The 24,191-nt window shown below is 39.8% G+C and overlaps 1 protein-coding gene across 1 annotated transcript in view; it reads left to right on the top strand.

The window, feature by feature from the left end:
• LOC121179096 (contactin-4) overlaps positions 1–24,191 on the top strand; it is a 45,894-nt gene that overhangs the window by 3,738 nt on the left and 17,965 nt on the right. Inside the window, exons 2-14 of the mRNA XM_041033719.1 lie at positions 2,294–2,440; positions 4,822–4,945; positions 5,057–5,232; positions 6,132–6,227; positions 9,585–9,788; positions 10,341–10,443; positions 10,622–10,806; positions 14,896–15,038; positions 15,232–15,361; positions 15,693–15,843; positions 20,490–20,617; positions 21,199–21,371; positions 22,936–23,053. Of these exons, the coding sequence (XP_040889653.1) occupies positions 2,380–2,440; positions 4,822–4,945; positions 5,057–5,232; positions 6,132–6,227; positions 9,585–9,788; positions 10,341–10,443; positions 10,622–10,806; positions 14,896–15,038; positions 15,232–15,361; positions 15,693–15,843; positions 20,490–20,617; positions 21,199–21,371; positions 22,936–23,053 (1,792 nt within the window). The 5' untranslated portion in view covers positions 2,294–2,379. The remainder of the gene's footprint in view (positions 1–2,293; positions 2,441–4,821; positions 4,946–5,056; positions 5,233–6,131; positions 6,228–9,584; positions 9,789–10,340; positions 10,444–10,621; positions 10,807–14,895; positions 15,039–15,231; positions 15,362–15,692; positions 15,844–20,489; positions 20,618–21,198; positions 21,372–22,935; positions 23,054–24,191) is intronic.

The following is a 24,191-nucleotide window of genomic DNA, read 5'->3' as shown; positions in this document are numbered from 1 at the left end:
TCTATGTCAAATAGTGCAGTTAGATCCACTGATCATGCTGTGGTGAGGATTAAATGCTTTTACCTCAAAATGGCAAAGACATTAATAGCAAATCATTTTTGTCAATATGAAGAACCTCATCCTTTTTCATATGAAAAGAAAGCAGAACTCTTTTTTTTCTTCTGTATTTTGAAATGAGTATAATTTGACTGGATTCCTTCTGCTCACATGGTGCTTGGCGAGCATGTCTGAATTTTAAAACATATTGATTTGGAATCACTTACAGGTGCTGGCCTATAACAGTATTGATTGCAGATAGGCGTTTTGACAAAATGTCTGGAAAACATTTCACATTGATTTAAAGTTTCTCAGAGCCCATAATAAAAGCCTTGCATCTAACTGTAATTACCATATGCGGCTTTGTGTCATTCACACAGCACCTACGGTATTTGTCCAGCACCTTAATCAACATATAATTACATTTGACTATGAAGGAGACTGAGAATAGCACAAGGCAAAATAGTTTACTGAAGGAAGAAAACATCCCATCTCCAAGTAGGTCAGAAGAATGTTAGATGGATAAAGTTTCTTCATTGGTTTTCTCCTGAACAGGCAAATATATCAACCTAGTGAGTCTCATCAGGAAACATATCAACTAAATCTCCCGTTATTGATCAACCCTTCCATATGTGATTGAGACACATGACAAGACTGTGGGCAGGATGACAAACAAAAGGGCAGACAGTCAAAAAAAAGTGGAAACCGAATCAATAACGATGACTGACAAGATGAAGCTTGGACGCTCAGTATTGTTCCTTCTTAGAATAAATAATGGAAAGCAAAATAAATCTACTTCACTCTCTATTCATATAATCCCCTTTTCTCCCTTCTTCCCTTCATGATTAGCAATTTGCCCCATTTTGTTGCATCCATCTGTCTGCAACAATTTACTACAGGAACTCAGACAGAAGAGGGCAAAGGAAAGGATGAGGAAAAATGCTGCTGTGTTTGTGAACAATTGTTAAATTCTGTCTCAAATGGGAAAACTTTTTAGACTCATATATAAAGATTTTATAACTAAATCTTTGTAGGAGAAACATGAGAACCATCATGGTTTAAGTTTTCCTCAGTGTCCAGTGATAGTTGTCTGTGTTTCCATGTCTACACTGAAAACAGGAACTGCTAATAGCTATAGCTAATGCACCACATTTTAAATGATTCAAATTTTGCCAGAGTTTATAACTTATAACTTATAACACCATGCAACTTAATGAATGAATGGCAACATTATACTTATTGTTTAGATCTCCCAAAGCATCATGGGAACATTTGTTGCAGATTTTAGAGCATGATTATCACACATAGAAGTAAGGCAAAGACAGAATTAAACCGTAACATAATTAAACATGGTTCCTATGTTGCTTGCACACTGACACTCTGTTGCATGTAGATAATTGGTGAGATACGGTTGCTGGCGTTATTGCTAAATTTAAAAATGATTATATTAAACAAACAGTAAAGCTCCATAGAGCTGAGGTGAACTGCAGAGCAGAGGCGATAACTCTGTCGGTTCATTATTCTTAGCATCTCTTTTGACTTACATGCAGTTGTTTGATTATAGAAGCTTTCAACTCAGAAGTTCAAATGTGTTGAAATACAGACTGCACCAAAACATCATGAACTGTGTTATGTTACTTGATCAGGCTGAACGAAGTATAAGTACTTGAATTTATGAATCAGTGTCAATAGTTCCTGGATTTGCCCACAGATGGATTATTTTTTGGAGGTTTCAGTTCAGTGGGTTTGCCTTCGTTCATTAGCATGCCCTGTGATTCTGTATGTTCCATACACTTAACACTTCACACATATTTGCTTGAGTAAATATGGTGAACCAACAGTTTTCCGAAAGCTTAACATTACCTTTGGCAGGATGCTCTGCTCATCTGTTGCTGCTGCTGTGAGCCTGTTTTGTTTTGGTTTTTTTTGTTGTTGTTGTTGTTGTTGTTGTTTTTATTTATTTATTTATTTTTGTTTTTGCTTTACTTGCTCCTGGGAGATAGTGTAACAGCAGTATGTATACACTAAATATCAGCTCCCCAGTACCAGCTGCTAGCTGGCCCTCTGGCATGGGATCTTGGCTATGCTTATTTGGATGAATGAATTATTAATGTCTCACCGATTTTCCACAAGTTCCAGCATGTTTTATTTTATTCTTATTATTTTTTTATTTTTTTATTTTTTTTCCCAGAAGGCTTGATGTAGACTGCATCTCCTCATCTCCACAGTGCTCATTTGCCCTCCTTTTTTTTTCCAGAGCCAAACAGAGGAACGTTTGCCCAAGAAATATTCTCTGCTCTCTGGCAACTGGATGGGAAGAAGGAAAATCTTTGACCTTGGAAAATGAAGATGTTGTTGCCATGGGAACTGTTAATCCTTCTGTCACTCAAAGAGTGCCTGGCTGGTGAGATGCCAAGTCAATTCGCCTTACACGACACACCTGATATGCATACATCTCTCACAGGGGGAGTTTTGCTTCTTTCTCATGCACGGTTAGGTTATCATTTCATCTGAAAGGGAATGATAGTCTCAGAAGGGATCATCATTTTAGTAGCTTTTGTATCTTTAAGCAGTTTGTAAAAAATGGGAAAGAACATGACCCAATCCGTGGATCCCAATTTAGTTTTAAAGAGCTTAGCAAAGCATTTCAGGGCAAATAAGAACCCCAGAGCCCGGCATCCAAATTTAGTGGTGCAGTTTTTATTATGTGACAACAGGATGAAGTTGTCACAAGGTAAAGAGAAACTGCCTCGTGCCATAAGACTATTATAATGACATTTGATCTCAATTGTCAACTGCAGCCAGAGTATGAATGTTCTTTTCAGAGCAGAGCTCTGATAAACCTGACTCACTGTTAGATTTACATCAAAGAGAAACCAGTCGGAAAAAGAATTCACTCTCTCTGGTCTTTTTATGCTCCTGTTTTATTATGCAATTTTCTTGCTTTATGTCCAACCACTGCCACTAACATGAAATGTGGAAAAGCACTATCAAAAGCCACACTAACTCTTTTCTTAACGCTAATTCATTCTGTGCGCCGCTCTCTGAAACACAGATCCATGGAATGCTCTTACAGCTGAGACAAAAGCAGAATAACATTAGATTTCAGTCCTCTAAAACCAATATGAGCTACATACCTACATGATAGTCACATTAGACAGATATACTGAACACCAAGCCGACCATTTACAAGTCAGCAAACAAATACATTCAAATGTATGTATTAGCATATGGAGTGGAGTCTGTTGTGTTGTTATTTATCCTTCTATTTCCATTGTTTGAGCATCTCATCTCAAGTCAGCAAACACAAGAGTAGAGAATGAAGGGTTATGCATATGACATTGCATTCTGTCTTGTACATACATATGCCCGCTATTGAGCTCACATTCGTATGCATTCCCATGAAACCTAATTAAGTGTAATGTGTATGTGAGCAGCATCACGTGTGCTAGCGGTCAGTCCTGTTGGTGTGTTTATAGGGTAGCATACACACAAACCAGCCTATCATTTCCCAGGTGAAACAGCCCAGCTATTAAAGGTTCATTAATTTGTTTAATTTAAAGGACAGGGTAAAAATGAAGCACCTCACTCAGAGACTGGGGAAACAAGGCCCTTACCTGAGGCAAAGACTCCCACTCTCATTAGGATGATGATGATGATGATGATAAGGGAGGGAGAGCTCTTTGTCCTAGTCAAGGTTAGAATCGTGTAAAAAGCCTTTCATCCTCTCACACCAAATGAGAAATGAACACCTTTTTAAGAGCGATGCTGGTGTGCAGCTTGGCGTATGACACACAGTGTCAGAGGAAAGGGGGGGTGGACACCGGTAGCGTGTGTGTGTGTGTGTGTGTGTGAGTGTGAGTGTGAGTGTGCATCTATTGAAGAAATGTAAGATTTCACGGGAGTAATTAGTGCAACATCGGTTAATTACTCCTGTGTATTGATAGTCTGGCTGGAGCTAACCAGAACAACAAGCTCCACTGAGCAGGCACACGTGCCCAAACAACATGCATAAAGGCAACAGCTTTACTGGCTCTCTAATAATTCAATTAAAATCAGAGTAAGGCAATACTCTAATTATTGCTGCTGTCATGTAAACACCTTAACTAAGTTATCCCACTTCTATTAAGATCATAATGACCCCCCCCCCCCCCCACAAAAAAAGAAAAAGACAGAAGAAGGTAAAAAGCCCTGTTCACCACTAGCACGTCCACTGTTCCCCTGTGTGGAGGCCAGCCTTGAATGTTATCAGAGTTTAAAGTTTGCTTTTTTTTTCCTTTTCCATTTCCTGTAACTGCACTTCCAGTGCCACAGTAATGAAAACAGAAGTGAAGATAATAATTTAAAAAAAAAAGTTAATTCTGTGAATTCTGTGTTATTAGAAAAATCAATTTACTGTGCATGCTTTAACTGAACTGTTACCTTGATCTGGATATTTACACTAATTAAGTGACCTCTGTGCATGCAAGTGCTCTGACTGTGAATGAGGGCGCAAAAACAAAAGACAGTTTCAGGACTGGTGTGTCGCAGACTGCATGGAATATGCCAGTTAGCTGCTACGCTACAGGGTTATCTTTAGTTAATTGCTCTCTCATCACAGTGTATTATCTGCCTTGTGACATGTGTATAAGAGGGTTTATTAAATGCAGAACCCACTCAGAGAGCCACGGTGGCAGCTAATTATATGGGTGTAGACTTTATATACAGTTTCCTGAGTGCTGAGTGATTTATTTTTGCATTAATTCAGTGTCACTTGCTATGCACCATTGTGTTTTTTCCACACAGAGAATACACGCCACGGTCCTGTCTTCACCCAGGAGCCCAGTGACAGTATTTTCCCACTGAGCACTGATGATAAGCAGGTGTTTATTAACTGCAAAGCAAAGGGAAACCCTCCTCCACATTATAGGTAAGTGTGTGAAGTGTAGTTATTCATTAGATGTTGGACAGCTGTTACATTTTTTGCCATATGTGTTCTTGTGGGATGTTTAGATGACGATCTTTACTACTGTATCTACAGGTGGAAAGTAAATGGCAGAGAAATAAACACAGAGTCAGACCCTAACTACAGTCTTGTAGAGGGCAACCTGTTGATCAGTAACCCTCATGTCATCAATCATGGAGGAGTGTATCAGTGCATCGCCGCCAACTCGTTTGGGACCGTAGTCAGCAGGGAGGCAAAAGTCCAGTTTGCATGTGAGTAGACGGTTTATTCTGGTTTTTGAATGTTTATTGTTACAGACATAAAATTGTGCCCCCCCCCCCCCCCCTTTGATTTGTTGTGATATTATGCGTGACTGAATTTAGAGCTGGCTTCTTTAAATGACCATATTCATTATTAGCTGCTCCATTAACTTGTAACCTGTAAAACATTACAAAATTGTGAAAAATGTCCATCACAAGTTCCCAGAGCTTAAATATTTTATTTTGTCAGACCAACAGTCTAAAATCCAAAGATATTCAGTTTCATGTAATAGAAGATTAGAAAAAACAGTAACAGGCTGAAAGACCAACAATTGGTCTCTCAGAGAGGTCCATGGTGATACTCAATGGAAATTTTCAAATTCCCAATTTCTCTTTTTCTTCTTTCATTTAATGTAACTTGCCATATCTGAGATGACCGTGTTACCTCTTCACACCGGTCTGTAGCAGGACTGGAACACTGAAGGAATGTGGGTGGTAGTGTGCGTCTTCATTTGGGGGCATTTTTAATCAAGTGAGTTCTGATTTGACCACTGCTGATATTTGCTTGATCCCTCCTGGGACCTGGTTGGTATTTCTAAGACTTTGGGATTGATATGTCTGCGAGCTGTTTATTCTCTCACACCGCACAGCAGCATTTAATTAAAGGTGAAAGTAATCTCTTAAGCTCGATTGGTGCCCCCTCTGTCTGATCTCCTACACACACCGTGATATTAACAGGGGAATCTAAGCTTTGACTTGTAAGCAATGTGAACAGACAGGGAAATATTCTGCAGAATGAAATGCCCTTCCCTGGATGTCACCTCTCTGCAAAAGTTATTACAGCTGTCAAACCCTGAAGAGTTGCAGATTTTTATTTATTTATTTATTTTATTTTATTTTATATTCAACAGTTCTGCAGAACTTCAGCAAGAAGTCAAGGAACACGGTGTCGGTGAGAGAGGGTCAAGCTGTGGTTCTGCTCTGCGGCCCTCCACCCCATTACGGAGGTACAGCGCTCTGTCCTAACTCTTCTGCATTGCCTGCTGTAGTTTCATACTCCTGCTTGCCTCAGCAGTCTTTATTGTTCCTCACTCTGCTGCTTATTATCTCCCTGTAACAGTGCTGTGTCTCTTTTGTTTTTCTACCTTCTCTTTCTGCTGCTCTTCTTTTTCGAACTCTGACACCCTGTTTTCCACTCACTTCTCCTTATCTGTCAGACAGGGAACTTTTTATGATCAGCCACCGCTCTGCCTGCTCAGACCCATGGCTTCACATCTATAGTTCGTCACCTCACGCTTCTTAACCTTGAGCTCACTTTTCTCGCCCATATGATCTGTGACCATGCTGTCATCTATAAAGTCTCCAGTGCTCCACTTCCCCAACTGTCATTTTTTCCCCCTCAGTGTGGGCAGGTTATCTGTGGGTAATAAAGGCTGCTGGTGGCTGCTGTGGCTGGGGAAGCATTTATCCCATGGCACAGCTGTGAGTCGGCTCATGTGTCTGTGTGCTGCTGATTAGCAGACCCTCAAAGTGGTCCGCACTCCTGCAGCCATTCGGTGCCCACCAGCACAATTTCACGCCAGCGTTCCAGCCTATCTCTGATTCTGTTTCCAGCTGAATCCCGAGGCCACGTGGGATTCCACACTTTAGCATTTTACCCTCCAGCTTTCCCTCACTCCCTCTATAAAAGCCTCCATCTCTTTATTTTTCCTCTTAAACAGAGCATAGTCACACATTTGATGGGATTTGCACTACATGACAATGCTAGCTTGAGGTGTTTTATAACTGAAGAATGGTGCAAAATGTTTTGTTTTGTTTTTTAAATTCCACAATTATATCACGGCTTCTTTGATGCTTGTTGATTCACCACTTGAGGAATATAGTGATGCACCTTATTAAAACAGGAATCATCTAAAGCTTGTTTGAGCAATCAATAGGTAAGTGGTCTAAAAGGAGCCGTGCTGAGAGTTAAACTCTGTCAGAGGACATGAGATTATGTGCCTGCAAGTCCTCTGTTGCTCAGAGACTGCAGCTCTTAAACAGACCTAGTCTCTGATAGTCCCTAATCATGAAAGGTCTGTCAGTTTCTGCCCTGACTTTCCCTGTAATGATTTTAATTCAGTGTTTCCCCTCAAGGAGGTGAGCGGGGACTTTTTGACGTCTGCCCAGTCAAAAGGGCTGACTGCAGAATGTCATGCATCTGTTACAAGAGGGCTGCACTAATATCCAAGTTCATTCTGCGATCCCTGCAGACATCTGTCTCTCTCTCTCACTCTCTCTCTCTCTCTCTCTCTCTCTCTCTGTCCGTGTGTGTTTTACACTTGTACACTGACATTTTTATCGTTCCTTTCCACACTTTATTTTGACATGAATCCTCCTTGTTTTCTCATTTCCCATAAAAACCTAAAATACAGACTCCAGTAAAGTAAGCAAATTAGCATCAACATCCATTGTGAATTCATCTTTGCTTGACTTTACTGTGATACCAGCCATGGTTCATACTTAAAAGATAAGGCAGGAGTTATTCAATGTTACTCTTATACTCAACAAATCCCATGAACAGACCAAAACCAATACTGTCAAACTGGGCTTTCAGACTGAAAACAGCCTTACATTAAAATGTGAGTACGTGTTGTTTCAGGTCCCAGTGAAACAGTGAAATACAGTCCTGAAAAGCAGGTTTGAGCAATAGATTATTGATTATTTTAAAGGCTTATAAGATGCCAAAACACTGAGTTTTCAGTTCTGGAGAGTTATCCTAAAGACAAGACATCATTTTTCTCTTTGTGTACTCCTGTACTCTTGGACATATAAGATCGCCTGAAGATATTGCATTGTGCTGCTGCAAAGGTTGGGCCAGGTTCAGCTTCTATACAGGACGACCCTGTATTCTTTTGGCAGAGCCCTCTGTGTCCTCACCCCAGCTGAGCCGACACAGCGGCCCAATTCAAAAGATCGAGGGGGCTGCATTATTTCTCACAGCGCTGTTGTCTGTCTGAACTCGACCTTAGTCCATCTCTCAATACTTTCTAACATCAATACCCCGTCTCTTTAAAAATAGATCACAAATATATAGTTGGTGAAATAAGGTGAAATCATTTTCCTAAACAGCTGTGCACTGTGTTTTTTTATTTATTTTTTATTTTTTCAAATGTTGCTCAAAGTTAAGTAGTGCATTTAGGGTGGGGGACTAGTTTCAATTGTGGACTAATACACTTACATTTTGTGGGCTCATGAATATTTCATTGTGATTGAGCCAAAATAAAGTGCAGTGCCCATGTTCATTGTAATAAAGTGAAATGTTCATTGTTCAACATCGTGGCTCACCTACTATAACACCAAGTGAAATAAGATACAGAGATGAGCCAAAGCATTATGACCATGATTATCAGTGCACGTTAAAGTCAGTTATATATTCGAAGGTAAATCAGCAGTAGTCAGTGTTTCGGCTGCGGTAGAAGTAGACAGGTGGAAAGACCTGAGCGACTTTGACAAGTGCCAAACCACTGCGGCCAGATGACTGGATCTGAGCATCTCTGAAACGGCGAGGCTCGCAGAGTGCGCTTGGTCAGCCGTGGTGAGTGCCTAACGACAGTGGCCTGAAGAGAGACAGACCATGAACTGGCGACAGGGTGTTGAGGGATGTTCTGGAACAAGTCTGATCCCTGGCAGCTTCACCTTTCACCTTACAAGACTTAAAGGATCTGCTGCTAACGTCTTGGAGCCACAGGACATCTTCAGAGGTCTTGTTGTAGATATTTTGGAGGCACGCAGAGGACCAGCGCCATATGAGGCACAGGTGGTCATAATGTTTTGGCTCATCAGTTTATATGTTTTCCATGTTCTAAACCTTTGTCTTTGTGTTAGTTGTTCTATTTTTGCTAGTCCCTCTCTTTTATTGTTCATAAACTGTAAAACCCTTGTTGACCATTAGCTTTTGGGTCCTAGTCGAAGGAATGTGTTTTGAAGTGAGTTGGCAAAAACCTGAACGATTTGATCAACTCTTTCTTGTCATTAAAACCTTGCTCACAAATTCTGTCAAAGTAAAGAAGCTAATGCTACTTTGCTGGGCCTCACATAAGCAGGGTTTGGCTACACAGGCAGTACTTTGTAGAATCAATTAAACAATTGTTTTGGTCTTTTCATGGGATTTGTTTACAAAGAAAAATATGAATATCACCAGCCTTATCCTTTGAAGTCATATTTCTGGCAGAGAAATTGAATATCTATTTGTAATAATATATTTCCCTATATATTTGTTTCAGGTCTTGCTGTCCAGGTCATTTTGGGAATGTCACTGGAAAGTGTATCTATTTTATGTCTCGATACCCACAATTCATGACCTATTCTTTATTTGTTTTTAGAGATCAAATATTCATGGATTTTCAATGGACAGCGCAGCTTCCTGCAACAGGACGCCCGGCGTTTCATCTCTCAGAGGACGGGCAACTTGTACATAGCCAAAGTTGAAGCCTCAGACGCTGGGAACTACACGTGTGTGGTGAGAAATATGATGACCAATGCCACAGTGTTCAGCTCCCCAACCCCTGTGGTGGTGCGGAGGGACGGTAAGCATCCTCAGTTCGCCTCTGCTGCCTCCTGGTTATCTTGCGCACTGAACTGACACACACTGTCGGTGGGAGGGTGAGCCTAGGAGATAAATTGCTTGTCTTGAGCGTGACACTGTTTTTGCTTTTGCTTACGAGCAAGGTTTATGCACCATCCCAAAGCCTCTGAACTATACAGGGTTATGTATGCGAGAAACCCTCTCTGTCTGCATGAAGGCACATATTTAAATAACCAGAAATGTAGCCTGCACTGACAGAAATGCATGCAGGAACACACACACACACATACACACAGCAAGGAGCTTGCCACACATACTGAACCCCATCAGGACCATTTATGTGAACCACTTCAGATTTGAGCTGAGGCAGATATGTAATCCAAACTCATCCATCTGCAAAGCCAAACACTGTTGTATACAGCGTCAATACACACATTCACTGTCTGCCAGTGTCATCCGCACCATGGCTCTTTCATCCAGTATGAATAACAGGAAACTGCGTGTCCGTGTTTTGTGTTTCCAGTGATGTGATTTGCTTTTATATGTCATGCAGTGGTCATGGGTGAATACGAGCCAAAGATCGAGGTTCAGTTTCCTGAAACCCTTCACGTCTCTAAAGGCTCATCAGTGAAGCTGGAGTGCTTTGCCTTAGGAAAGTGAGTGTCAGAACCACGGGCTGCAGCTCTACCCCTCACACGGCATTGTCAAATTTGTGAAGTGGCCAGACGTCCTTTATTAAAACAAACAGACTGACAAACATAGCCGCCATCCTTCTGGTCAGAGTGAGATGGAGCATGTGGCCTGTGTGACCTCTTGTGTGTGTGACCTCTGCAGCCCTGTGCCTTCTATCTCATGGAGAAGAGCTGATGGAAATCCACTCCCCGGCAAGATTAAAATCAATCACTCCAGTGGGGTTCTGGAAATTCCATACTTTCGCCCGGAGGATGCCGGTGTGTACGAGTGTGTAGCCGAAAACAGCAGAGGACGAAACATTGCCAGAGGGCACCTTATATTCCACAGTAAGAGCCGTGTGTACTTTTGCTTCCTGTCTCTCTTTGTGGATATTCTTCTCTTTAATCAGTGTGAGTTAATGTCGGGCACTTTACTAAATGATTATTTGGCATTTGCATTTGTTGGTAAAAGTATCTAAAGTGCTTTAGTATTTGTTCTGTCCAAAGTAATCTAGTTGTTTTCATATGAAATAACCTTATCGTGCCAGGACTACCTGGATTTAATTTGTGCTCATTAGCTTTTTTGTGATCGTGATGTTAAAGATCTCCCCCAGCAGACGGAATGCTTCTTTTAACCCAAAGGCTTGAAACAGAACATTTTTCATATGTCAGGATAAGTCTGCCACATCCATAAAATCAAAAGGAACCAGCTGTCAAACTGCAAGCTTTGAAATGAGTCATTTGTATGTTGTAAGAAAGCAATGTCTACATCAGCAAATATTCACAACTGTCTTCTCTGGAGAGAAGAGGGAGAATCTCCTGTGTTCCTGTCTCCTGTGGTGCATGTTTAGATGGATATCAGTCTGTATATTAGGTTTAGGATTTTTGGTTTTACATAGAATTTTTGATGTGAGGTAGAAAACATTAAAACACAGTATCAAAAGACAGAAATCATTTTAAAAGAAATTAAAAGGATAAAAACACAAAGGGTTTTATCCCAGATTTACAGATACCCACAGTTCAGTCAAGTCCTATAAATTGTGGAAGTTTGTTTCACTTCTGTGGTGCAAAGTAAAGTAAGAAAATGCTGCTTCTCCATGTTTAATTAGGACTCTGTTCAGAGACTACTACTTTAGAGGCAGAGGCGATTCATTTGGAAAAACAAAAGAGATATATTTTGGTCCTAAGCTACTGAGAGATCTAAAGACAAACATGAGTAATTGAAACTTAGGACTCAGCAGCTGCACTGTATGAGATTTTTTTTTTAATCTTATGAAAGACCATTACACAAGTCAAACCTGTTGGAGATATAAACATGGAGTCAAACAAGTCCTGCACAGATGTGAATCCTTAGTAAACTATCCTTGCTATGCTTGTGAGATGATAGTAGCCAGACTTGATTATTGAAATTATTGATGTGACCATCCAAGGTCCTTGGTTACACCAAGATTCATTTTTTGTTCATGTCATGAGCTGTTATCAGTGCAACAGCTACTCTTCCTGGGATCCATGAGGAAAAAAATAAGATTAATATATAAATAAAAAATAAATGCAAGGCATTTACATAGCTACATCGATATTTACATGTATTTACATATAAATATAAACTGTAAACTACTGTATATAATCCTTATATCAATCACAATAGCCTCAAATGAATCTATGACTCATGAGAAATCGTTCAACTTCTGATAGTAAATCATTCTGTGGACGCCCTTTACAAAACAGTTCAGGTTTGTTGCAGAGCCAACTTATCCGTTGTCACTTGACAGTGTGTGTTCCTGGTAAAAGTTGTTCTTGACAAAATAAAATGTGACTGTTTCACAAAACATATTCCACTGAAGAAGTTTTAGAGACTACACAGCAGCATCTTCTCCACTTTTAGCCAGAACAGACCAGCATGCATTTGCTCAACCTCCTGTCTGAGTGAACGGTTCAGGACCAGATGTGCACCTCCACTATGAACCTTTCTGGCCCTTCTGGAACAAGTCGCAGGACCAGATGCATCAAAAGCATTTCACAACCTGCTTTAATGCACTTAGGGATAGATGCGAGTTACACCTATTCATAGCAGATATCGCTCTGACCATTTTAGATCTAATGTTGTCTTGATGGCTTTAACAAGACACTGGGCCTCAATCAAACCAGCTGTACAAGCAGATTGGAACAGAAGAGACACGTAAAGAATTTGTGGCATCAGCTTTGTGTTAAAGTTAAAGTTAAGCTTTTTACTGCTTGGTAACATCTTTGTGAATCAAACAGAGTATAACAGATCTCCTCATATGGTAATTTTAGGGTTGTCAGTCATGCTAATGATCAAATCTCTTAAATGTCCTGAAATAGTATAAGTATTTTTTAAAGAAGTTTGTCCTGTTATGAAAATACATTTTTTTTTTTTTGGTGTTCTAAGACAGATGAGAACTGAGATTCTTCCTTTTATTTGAATTTTGTTTGTGTTTATCTGACGAAGCTTCAAGTACATACAATGATTGCTGGTGAATTCTCAGTCATCCAGGTCATGGTTATCCAAGAAGAGTTGAAACAAGGGCAACTGGACTTGGTTGTAGATCTTGAAAGTGTTTCTAAGTGTATCTAAGAGGCTTCGTCAGTTCGGGCTGACTGGTGGGTAGATCTACGTCTTCAGGATCTATAACAAAGTCCAGTTGCCCTCAGTTCATCTTGTCTTGTTTTTAGTTTTTCATAATTTCGCCCAGTGCAAGCAATGTACAAGCCGGGGTGGCTGCGGCTCAGGAGGTAGAGCAGGTCATCCACTACACTCGAAGTGTCCTTGAGCAAGATACTGAACTCCAAATTTCACCTGATGTGCCCATCAGTGTGTGAATGTGTGAGTTAAAAGTTGTAAGCTTAAGTAAAAAAAAAAAAAAAAAAAAAAAAAAAAAAAGCTGTATGATTGTGTAAATGGGTGTAAAAGTTCTTTGAGTGGTCAAAAAGACTAGAAAAGAGCTTTATAAATGCACTCCATTTACCATTTACAAAATGAACATGTTAATGCAGCAGTGCTACATTTACATGCTCTAGTCAAGCTTGTTTGGCTTGACTAAAACCTATAAGATAAGAGGGGCATATGTGATTGCCTTTGATCATTACCCGCTCATAACACACCCCATGATAATGTTATAAATAATTCTACATAAGCCCAACATGTTTACATGTGTGTCCCACTTGACTGCACTTTGTGCAAATTTAATACCCACAGAGTTGCTGCCTTTTGATGTTAAAAAAAAAAAATGCATTGTCTGTTTGTCACCTGTAAAGTGCACTTCTCTTCTTAATGCATAGTCTATTCTATTCATTTAAGGTCAGGAGAGCAACAAGATGGATAAGTTGTGGCTGATCCTGCATTCAGGTTTCACATGGATAATTCTGTACTTCTGAAGGGTAATAAATTGGAGTAAATAATGCAGTTGTGTTGAAAAATTAGGCCATAGTGGGACAGACAAACCACAGAAATATGTAGAGAGCTCCAATGAATGATTTAACCAAAACTAAATAAATGAATACGAGCTGCATTACTGAAATAGATTCATAGAAAGAAAACAGGTCACTAATATGACACAAATGAATGAACAACATCTTGTTATGTTTTAGAACAGTATTTATGGATTTGCACTCATTAAACGTGACCTTGAACAATCAGTGAATGATGAAACCCCTGTAATATGCAACTGTTTTTTGTTTGTTTTTGTATTTTGGTTTTTAAGATGTTTACGGTTTGAATTTGGTTACATTTATGTCAGTACTGTTGTGAGACATCAGCATCCACTTCATCCTCACCCTCCTGTCAGACTTGCTTCTCTTTTCCACTCCTCTCTCAGTTTTCTCACCTCTGAATGTGGGGTTTCTACTGACTGTTTTTTTTCTTTGAGTTATATTTTCTTTTGTCTTTTAGTCTATTCACCCCTGTTGCTTTAATATTACGAGGAGGCCTACAGGTCAGGCCATATTGTAATTTAATAAGTAATTTTCATTTCTTTTCTGAACTTGTTTATCTCAAATCCCACTGAACTGTGCCTACTGCACGATGTACCTTGAGGTCAGTCCCAGGCACTAACTGTGTAATGAGCTGCTGCCCTAGTAATTCAGGAGCTAATTACACGCAGACTGTGAATGCAAATTGAATCAAACAAGAAGTGCAAATTCACAGTGGCCTTTCATGTCTGTCAATCTGACCAGAAGACTGCAAAACCAGTCCAGCTGTCAAAGCAAGGCTGAAATTTACATCATTTTAAGAGTCAGCACCCATGGTCCCTGGAAAAAAGCTGCCATTTTGGGGGAAAAAAGTGAAAACTGAGAAGATTTCTCACACAAATTCTGTATTGTAAAATATCAATAAACTTCTTGGTTCTTTGGATTTAAACCTGCAATACAGTTTCTGCATTTTTGTGAAATATTCATGTACATTGGTCTTCTTCGCAGATGTTGAACATCTGCAGTGGGTCCAGACACTGAAAGATGCTCATATGGCGATAGATGCTAATCTGCAGTGGGAATGTAAAGCCATCGGTAAACCAAGGCCTACATACAGATGGTTGAAGAACGGTCAGCCACTAAGAGCAGAGGTAAGGCAGCATAAGTAAAACAAAGATTTATTTAAAAAAAAAAAAGTAATAGATTTTACACATAAAATGCAGACAATACATACTCCAACAATCCCTTTAAGAAGTAGGGTATATACAAACATACAAACAGCAACAAAAAAAGAACAAACTGGTGAACTGTTATCTGACATTTATCATCTGGCCTGATTTGCAGGGGAGGATCCATGTGGAAGCTGGTACACTGACCATATCCAGGATTGGTCTGCTGGACTCTGGGATGTATCAGTGTGTGGCAGAGAATGAACATGGAGCTCTCTACGCCAGTGCTGAGCTCAAGGTTGTAGGTAAGCACTTTGTTTTCCCTGTATCATTTACCATTAACTGAACCAGAGACAAGTAGGAGATACAATGTATGTGCATTGTGTTGTTAGTAGAATAAAAATGCTCCATATCTGAAGGTAAATAAATAAATAAATAAAAACAAGATGAACTGGCTTCTCACTGAGCCATGGCCTTGCTCTTTCATTTCCATAATTATTTCATACAATAAGCCAGTCTGGTGTTGAAATATAATTTCCGTAATTGCTGGTGATGCACTTGACATTTGGGCTGATGCACAGCTGTTGCCCCTCTGCAAAGCGAGACAAATGGCCTTAACATGGGTCTGTTCCTCAGCCTCCCCACCTGACTTCACCCGGCGCCCCGTGAAGAAGTCCACAGTGATCCAGAGGGGGGGCGAGGTGGTCTTAGAGTGCCGCCCCCACGCTTCCCCCAGGGCCACAATCTCATGGTGGAAGGGGGGCGAACTGCTGAAGGACAGCAAGAGGTAGGGTATTGTACTGTATGCACCACTGCTCAGGCCACTGATGGCATCTGTTAAAGGGTTTATTCTTGCGATCATGTTCATTTCTAGGACTCATTGTTATTTATGTTTCTGCTCAAGGGGACTTTGGAGGTCAGGGTTGCATGAAACAGCCTTGCTTGGTCGAAGAAAGTTATTTTATTTTTTTACTCTTTCTTTCAGATAGACACCGTACTCTCCTCATAGATATAGATGTCGGTTTTCTGCTGACAAACAGAAGCTTTGACTGATGCCTTTTTCACTGGATGTAAAAGTGAAGCCATGATCCCGAGTCTATCACTTTTATATCAGGAGCACAATATGATTTAGTAGTTTGAATCTTCAAAGCTCCGGGCGGCCCACGGTTTCACAGCTCTTCAAAGCAGTCAAAGTGCTGGATGTAGAACAGACATCCTGTTTGTGCGAAAGTCACAGAGAAAAACAATCTGACTAGATCCTTCAGTGAAACCCAACCTTAGGCTACATGACAGGCCACACCGTGTCATGATTTGAGGTCTGAGGCAACACCTGCGAACTACAAGAAACAGTTTGTCGGTGCAGTCGGGAGAGACTAATACACACAATAACAACCAGCAGAGTTCAAACACAGTGTGAGAGCCGCTTTCATTAAATGTTTGGTGGAAGAGAAGGGGAGGTAAATGTTCATGTAGGATCAGAAAAAAACAAGGGTTGGGCTGGGTAACTGCATGGTCCAAAAAATTGAAGAGACTCGAATAGTTACCTGGAAATTTCACATCAATTTAACGGTCATCAACAGTCCACTTACGTTTATGTCCACTTACAGCGCTGTGAGATTGAAAGCAAGTCTGGCCTCCCAGTGTGGTGTTAAAGCATCAAACCTACACATTATCAGACATGCAGTTGGATGTATGTCTTTAATTAAGCTAATAGCATCAGTTTTCTCAGGCAGCTTTGCCTCCTTGTTTCATTCAGGCAGCAACTTTAGTGACTAACAACGACTTTCCATTAGGGAGACTTGTAAATAAAGAAGACAAGAAGAACGGTGCAGTCTGATTTCAGTCTGTCTGTGTGAAGAACATTGTTGCTTCTGAAACGTATACCTGTCGTAATTGTCTCTCTCCAAATCTGATTTTAACAGCAAGGTTTCTTTTTCTTATCTTTTTTTTTCATTGTATCCTGGGTTTACTGAGTCAAAACATTTTTGTCCAGTGTGTATAAACCATAACAGTTCTAAGTGCATGCTTAAAAAACACAGGGAATCTTGCCATAAAACATTAAAACATCTCTACCATCCAACTTACAATGATGTGCATTAGCAAGTAAATGTAATATGGTTTCAAGAAGGCATATGTTGAGTTAGGTTGTATGTTAATACACGGTTCCAATGAGCCTGTAAAGTGAACAACAGTGAACATTTAGTCAAAGAGCAGAAGAGTAAGAAGTTCCCTTCTTTTAGGGGTGTAACATACAAAGATGAAGCTTGAACAAAAGGTTTAATACCTTTAACTCTCCACCTCAAGACTCCAGCTTCCCACTGCAGGTACCCTGACTTCCCCTCTTCAATTGCTTCTGCTTTGATTATCTTTAATTTAAAAAGTTTGTATTTACATCTGTATTTTATTTTCCTCTCTTACGTCCCTGCATCAGATGTGCTGATTTCAAATGAAAATGGTCCAGATGTCCAGAAAGTCCTGTTCTTTAGCTGCTCTAATTAAAGAATAATCATTGCCTTCAGCTGTTCAGCTTCACGTGGCACCGGATGGTGTTTCGCTGTTTTCGAGTGTGTTACAGTGGAAGAACTGGGATTCAGCGTTTCATTTAATAACTCGGGGGATCAAATGTGTCTCTCAGACTTAACCCATCAACCTGAAAGTACATTCTCATGAAACTTAAAAAAGACTCCTTGTTGTTGGTTCCTGCAAAGTTTTATATTGGTAAGATACAAACTTTTTACCTAACTGCAGCAACATTTTGGTATAAAGAGTTGGTCCTCTGGTAACTGAACTCTCAGTCCACTGTCAAGTAAACAGAGTTGAGTGTTGGAGTCTATTTAAAAAAGTTTCTACTGAAATTCTGAAATTTGCTTCACAAGTTACAAATGATAAAATCCCTGCTTTAATAGCTTTATCAAGGCCGCTGGATATTTTATCGAGTTTCTTTCTTCCGTGCAAATGCTTGTGATGAATCTTAAAGGAATGCTGGGAATTCATTAACATCAGTGAATATAGGATGATAAACTTTAGTAGCTCACATAAATTTGCTGGCAGGAGACTTGAGCAAAGTTTTCAGTAATTATCCTTTTGGTTCATACAGTTCATGCTCATTTATTTCAATGCCAAGATACGAGTGAATGATCACAAACATGTAATAATTAAAAAATAAAAGAATTTGTGACTAAAAATGACTCCAACTGGATAATAAAAAGGAGTCTCACTCAGTTGATTATGATTATCTCACTCAACTAAAAAAGCTCCTGTGTCTTCTAAGAGCTATTATTTCTCTTTGGAAAACCTCCATCTGATGTAACCAGCCTCTGATTTTCGACTAAATATGAAGTGCAGTGGTTTCATCACATTTTCCACATTTATTATGGGCTAAGCTCTAGAGGCTAAAAAGAAAGGAGATAAAGATTCATGACAAACTGACCAAAGTACCCTTTATTGTACTTATGTAACACTAAGGCATATGCTGACTCTAATTTTGTAGTTTTAATTTGCACACTGGTTATGTTTCAGATAAATTTTAAAGTATATAGCTGCTATATTGCTTTTGTTTTTTTTTTCTTTTCTCATTTTCTTTTAGGCTAAGGCTTGGATCAATACATACAGCCAGCTTTCCATAGACTTTCTGTAACTCACTGGACCTGCCTCAACATGTGACCAGTGGGATTGATTAGTTATCATATTTTCCATGGGCTGGTCATGAAGAAAGGGAGAAAAATTACCCAGGCATTACCCAGGCAGCGCATTTAGACAAGAATAGAAATTCACAGCATGGAACGGAGTTTGTCTACAAAGCAGATAGTTCTTTAGGTTTCTATTTGTTTTGCAGCTCATTGCCCCTCAGGTCATGTTCTCAGCGCGCCTCCATCACTCAGCGTTTGATATTTTTGTCAATAAATCAGAGCAAAGCACCCGTGTGTCAGACATGCTCTCTGGGTCTCAGCTCAGCACAAGTGAATACATATTTATTCTCGGGAGCCAATATGAAATTGTTTGATTTTTGAGCTGGCTGCTCACAGTATTTCTGTTTGATTTACTGAATCCAAAGGTCACAACAGGAGAGCATTATCTGCCTCATTTATGCATATGTTTACATGCTTTCCAACTTGTCTGTTCAGAACTAAGGCGCCAAAAGAAGTATTCCAAGCTAAAATGTGAAGTTTTATAAACAGGGGTGTAATTTCCACTGAAGATGTAGGGGGAGCTGTGTTTTTCTCAATTTTTTTCAATGCCATCTTAGCTCTCCTCATTTTCACTCACTCCTGTTGATTTCCTAACTTCAGTTTCTCTGAACAGTGACCTCTTATTGTCCTGAGAGCCGAGTTGATCAAAATGTTGACACACGCATCTGAGCCGTTGTCAGTCATTAAAGGTGCGCTCAGGAATAGAAAGGGCTTAACGAACAGCAACAAGCGGCATGGTAAGCACTTTCTTGACTTTTCAGCCTTCGGCGTCGTCTCTCAGGGTACAGGCTGCCTTACATTATTGGTGCTTGGTGTTGGGGCTATATGCAGCCTGTAAGGAATACCTGCAGACACGACTCAGGGCTGAAAAAAGGTGAAGGACAGAGAGATTTATATCAGAAAGTATGAGAAACTAAAAGTATTTTAACTAGAGTTAGTGCATGAACAAAGAAAACATTTCTTTATATATATATATCTATATTAACTATATATAGTATATATATATATATATATATATATATATATAGAGAGAGAGAGAGAGAGAGAGAGAGAGAGAGAGCAAGAGAAATCTTACAACAAAGGGATGTAGTATGAAAGTAAGTCACAAGCTGTTACACCCGTACAACAACCAGGTCAACATTCCTCTGTGTAACTGTTGTTTTAGTCGTGTTTCTTTCAAGCGCTCTCGTCAGACTCCCAGTTTATTTCTCCCGTGAGACCAGCTTGACATTTTTTCAAGTTAGATGCTTCTATATGAACATCTGCATGTTATTGCTTTTCTAAGAAACAGCTTACAGTGTGTTGATACTATCTCCAGGTGTTGTAGAGTGATAAGGCTGCAGGTAAAGGTCCCATTCAGTTCTGCTCTCCCTCTTCCTCCCACCGTCCTGCTCGGCCCCGGTGGCCTGTTGTGTATCCAATTAATATGTGCATTTAAGCTATTGTGCTGTCAATACTATGCTGACCCTACAGCAAATCTGTTCTGCTTCAGCTAAGATAATTGTTATCTTCTGAGGCGTACAAAATAGACTTTCGGAACAGATTCTGCAACCTTCATTCAAAAATGAAAGAAATGGTGGGGAAATAAGTTCAAATGCTTGAGAAATGAGACCATATCTCAGTCAGGAGGTGGTTCATTCGATTCTTATCATCACTTTTCATGTGATCAACAGCTAAAGAATTGATAAGGGAATGAGACATGTGAACTCATGATGTGCTGTTTCAGTTTTGTCACTCTCCTCAGACAGACTATCATGGAGGATGGGACTCTGCGTATCACCAACATCTCCAAATCTGATGGAGGCAGGTACACATGTGTGGCCAGGAACCATTTTGGAACATCCAGCAGCACAGGAGCACTGGTGGTTAAAGGTATTTCTTTTTTTTTCTCCCACACTTTCCACTACTGTAGCTTCCAAGCCAAGGGTGTAAACTTTTGTTAAAGGAAAAAAAAAATACTAGCTCAAGCATGAAATTGATAATGAAATATATAGCCGTTTTATGTTCCCGGCGGTTTGACAGATGTATAAGTCATCCATGGTTTTGTCAGCTGTGAGTTATTGTTCATGTAGCAGTGGGGCAAACCGTCACCGTCTACGGCTGTGAGTGAGGAATATTTTCTCACCAACATTTAATTTAAAAAGAGCTGCTGTAGCATTTTCAGATTTGGGTTTTTAAATAATTATGATTATAGAGAGAGAGTCCTTTTTTTCTTCCTAGTTGACACTGTGATTGCAGTGTGTTTAATTATTCATTACTGAGTTATGGGAGGCATTCGCTGCCTAAGTGAAGTTATTATGGTCACTTAATTACACTGATAGAGCAGAATCTGTCTCACTATTCTGGGCAAATTAAGCTTTATTACCTTTTTCATTTGGCTGGATTTTATAGAAATACAGTGCTACATTCAGTAACAAATGATTCTGCCTTTTCCTTTTCCCATAATGCTGTAGAACCCACCAAGATCATAGTTCCACCCTTGAGTTTGGACGCCACTGTGGGACAGAGCCTCGTGTTGCCGTGCGAGGTGTCCAGTGATTCATCCCTGAGCCCCATTTTTAAGTGGTTTTTCAACGGCAAAGCCATTGATTTCAGCAGGCAGGAGCACTTTGAAATGATTGGAGGGGTATGTATAATGGGGGTGGACACTCGTGCTTGGTGATATTAAGCAAAAAAAAAAAAAAAAGGTGTCAAGAATTTGAATTTGACCTACATCATTTGGATATTGAAGCTCCTGAGAGCTGTGCTTTTCTGCCAGTTTATGTCTGTGATAGTCTGTGATAGAGCTGAGAACAGTGTGAATTTCCCTACATGCTTCTCAACAATCTCATTTTTTATCAAACTCTGGATTAAAAATACTGATTACAGTAAAGACTAAAGTAAAACCAGACATCCCACTGCAGCCATTCAGTGGTAGAGAAGCTTGTTTAGTCGTGGTGTGATATAGACTGTATGTCTTCTAGCAGAACAACAGAAATGCTCGTCTTAAAGGAACAGCTTGACATTTTGGTAAATGTGTTAATTTGCTTTCTTGCTGAGAGTTTGATGAGATCGATACCACTGTCATATCACTGCATTAAGTGTGGAGCTGGGAGCAGGACACTGTGTGTTACTTTGAGCTGATGTGCAGCAGTGTGTCAGGATATGCCACTGCCCTCTTAAACAGCAACATCTGCTCTCCACAAAAAAAAATCACTCTTAGGTCTGTTTGTTAAATATAAGGCTACAGGTTGAAGCCGCCAAGCTTTGTAAAATGCTGATGTAACATTTTAAACGCCTCAGCTTCTCTGCGGATTTAAAAAACAACTCTTCACTTCTTTAGTGGGCTATAGAGGTGCTTTTTAAGGATATTTTTGAATTGCTGCCAGCCTTTTTGCTAAGCTAGGCTAACTGCCTCTTGACTCAAGCTCCTTAACGCACAGATGTGAGAATGGTGTTTTTCCCAAAATGTGAAACCATTCCTTTAAGTAAAGATCAAACCGATCATATGAGAATATAAAAGCACTGGGGGTATTTTTGTTTTAGGGTGGTTTTTGCCCATGTTCACAGACGCCAGCAGATCTTACTGTGTGCTACAAAGGAGGAGAAAACCTGTAAACAGGGAGGACATTTCTCCTGCCCTGAGGTGATCTCACTGTATGAGCAAATCAATCAATTTCTCCCTGAAGGAAGGAGCCTAAATTTTTGTGATTACAAGATTTATGCTCCCCGTGGCTGAACACACCAGGCCCACCAAAGCTGCTGCACAACACTGACATTTCCACAGTGAGCCTAATCACAACAGCTGTATAACTTGTCTTTGCTTTTTACACAAAGAGACTGATTTCTGAATTGCTATATTTTTCTGAGAAAGAAAAGAAACCTCTGAAAAATCTGTGTGTGTGTGTGTGTGTGTGTGTGTGTAGACATGGCAGTAAAGTGAAAAAAAAAAGCAACTGACAATTCTGGCAAGAGCCATTCTCCTTCCTTACAATGTAAAACTGAATTAATGTGTATTGCTCGACTGTGGTGTCATTTTTTTTTTCTAGTAGTCCTGTGGTGAATTCTTCCAAGCTTCCTTTGTGGAGGATTCACTGTTTGTGACTGAGAGAAAAAAAAAGATGTCTTCCAAGGCTTTTCCATACTTCTTCTCGTGACTTTGCTGCTTTTTGTGTTTTTCTTCCTCTCCATGTATGTGTCTCTGTCATTAGGGATTTGCAGGTGACCTGATGGTGAGGAACATTCAACTGAAGCATTCTGGGAAGTATGTGTGCATGGTACACACTGAAGTTGACACTGTTTCAGCAGCAGCAGACCTAATTGTCAGAGGTATGCCTGTTCCTCCTTACTTACTTAGACTGCTTGTCATTTTGTAGCACTCTCTATGGAGTTTTTCTGTTTCTTGTTTTATGGGGTACTGTGTGTGTGTGTGTGTGTGTGCTTAAGATTATGACACACACATTTCACTGCTGTCAGATAAGAGATATATCACCACAATGTCAGATAGAAAAAAAAACAGCTTTAATAGACTTTCAGATTGACAACCATGAACTTTTTTGAAATTAAAGAGTTATTCTGGTTTTTCATCCGTGGGCTCCGTGATCACTACACTTCATATAACTTTTAGAGATACAGGTAAATTAGAAAAAAGGCTTCAGGGCTATATAAAAGATCAGAGACCAGCTTTATTTAAGAATAAAAACACTTTACTGAGTAACTTTTCAACAAATTCCACACCATATTTTTGTGGATTTCGTCTTTTCGTCTGAAATTCAAATATCTGAAATACCTTCAGACACAAATTTGAGTTTGATGCGCTTTAAGTGATTGATGTGATTTAATTCAAGTTACTTTAAATACATCAGTTTGGACCAGCAGCAAACTTAGTCCTTACTCAGAGAGATTAAATTTTTATTAGATTCAGATTCAGATTCAGAGAGCTTTATTGCCATTCACTTTACGTCCGTATAATGAACGAGATTTCATTGCACCGGCTCAGAAGATCACAGAAGTTAAAGGCAAAGATTTTTTACTTGTTCAACTTTGGTATAAGGCTGTTATTTCAGAAAAAAGTGTGGGTTATTTTTCTTTTTCTATTTTTGGCTGAGGTTGAAAAGTTGGTTTTTCAATACAAACAAAAAGGGCCAAAGTGCGATTTAAAGAGACCCAGTGAATAAATCCCGACGTCTGTGAAATGATTTATTTGAATCTTCTGCTCCACTGAAGAGACAAAACACTGTGGTAGACAAATGCATCAGATGTGTGTGCAGCGGTGAGGAGACTGTATCCTTGCTCAAATTACACAAATGCCATATTTACATCCTGGTCTTTACATTGTTTTCCATCTTAGAGATTTGACTGCCGCGCTTTTAATTGCTTCATCTTGTTGCGTCCTCTTCTCCTGTGATATGTTTAATGACACCTGACAGGAGAATTAGCACCGCCTGCTGTTTATCTCAATGAACCA

Source organism: Toxotes jaculatrix, chromosome 3 (genome assembly GCF_017976425.1).
Source record: "Toxotes jaculatrix isolate fToxJac2 chromosome 3, fToxJac2.pri, whole genome shotgun sequence".
Lineage (NCBI taxonomy): Eukaryota > Metazoa > Chordata > Actinopteri > Toxotidae > Toxotes > Toxotes jaculatrix.
Note: the sequence above shows the minus strand (reverse complement) of the source record. Positions and strands in the feature narration are given on the sequence as shown.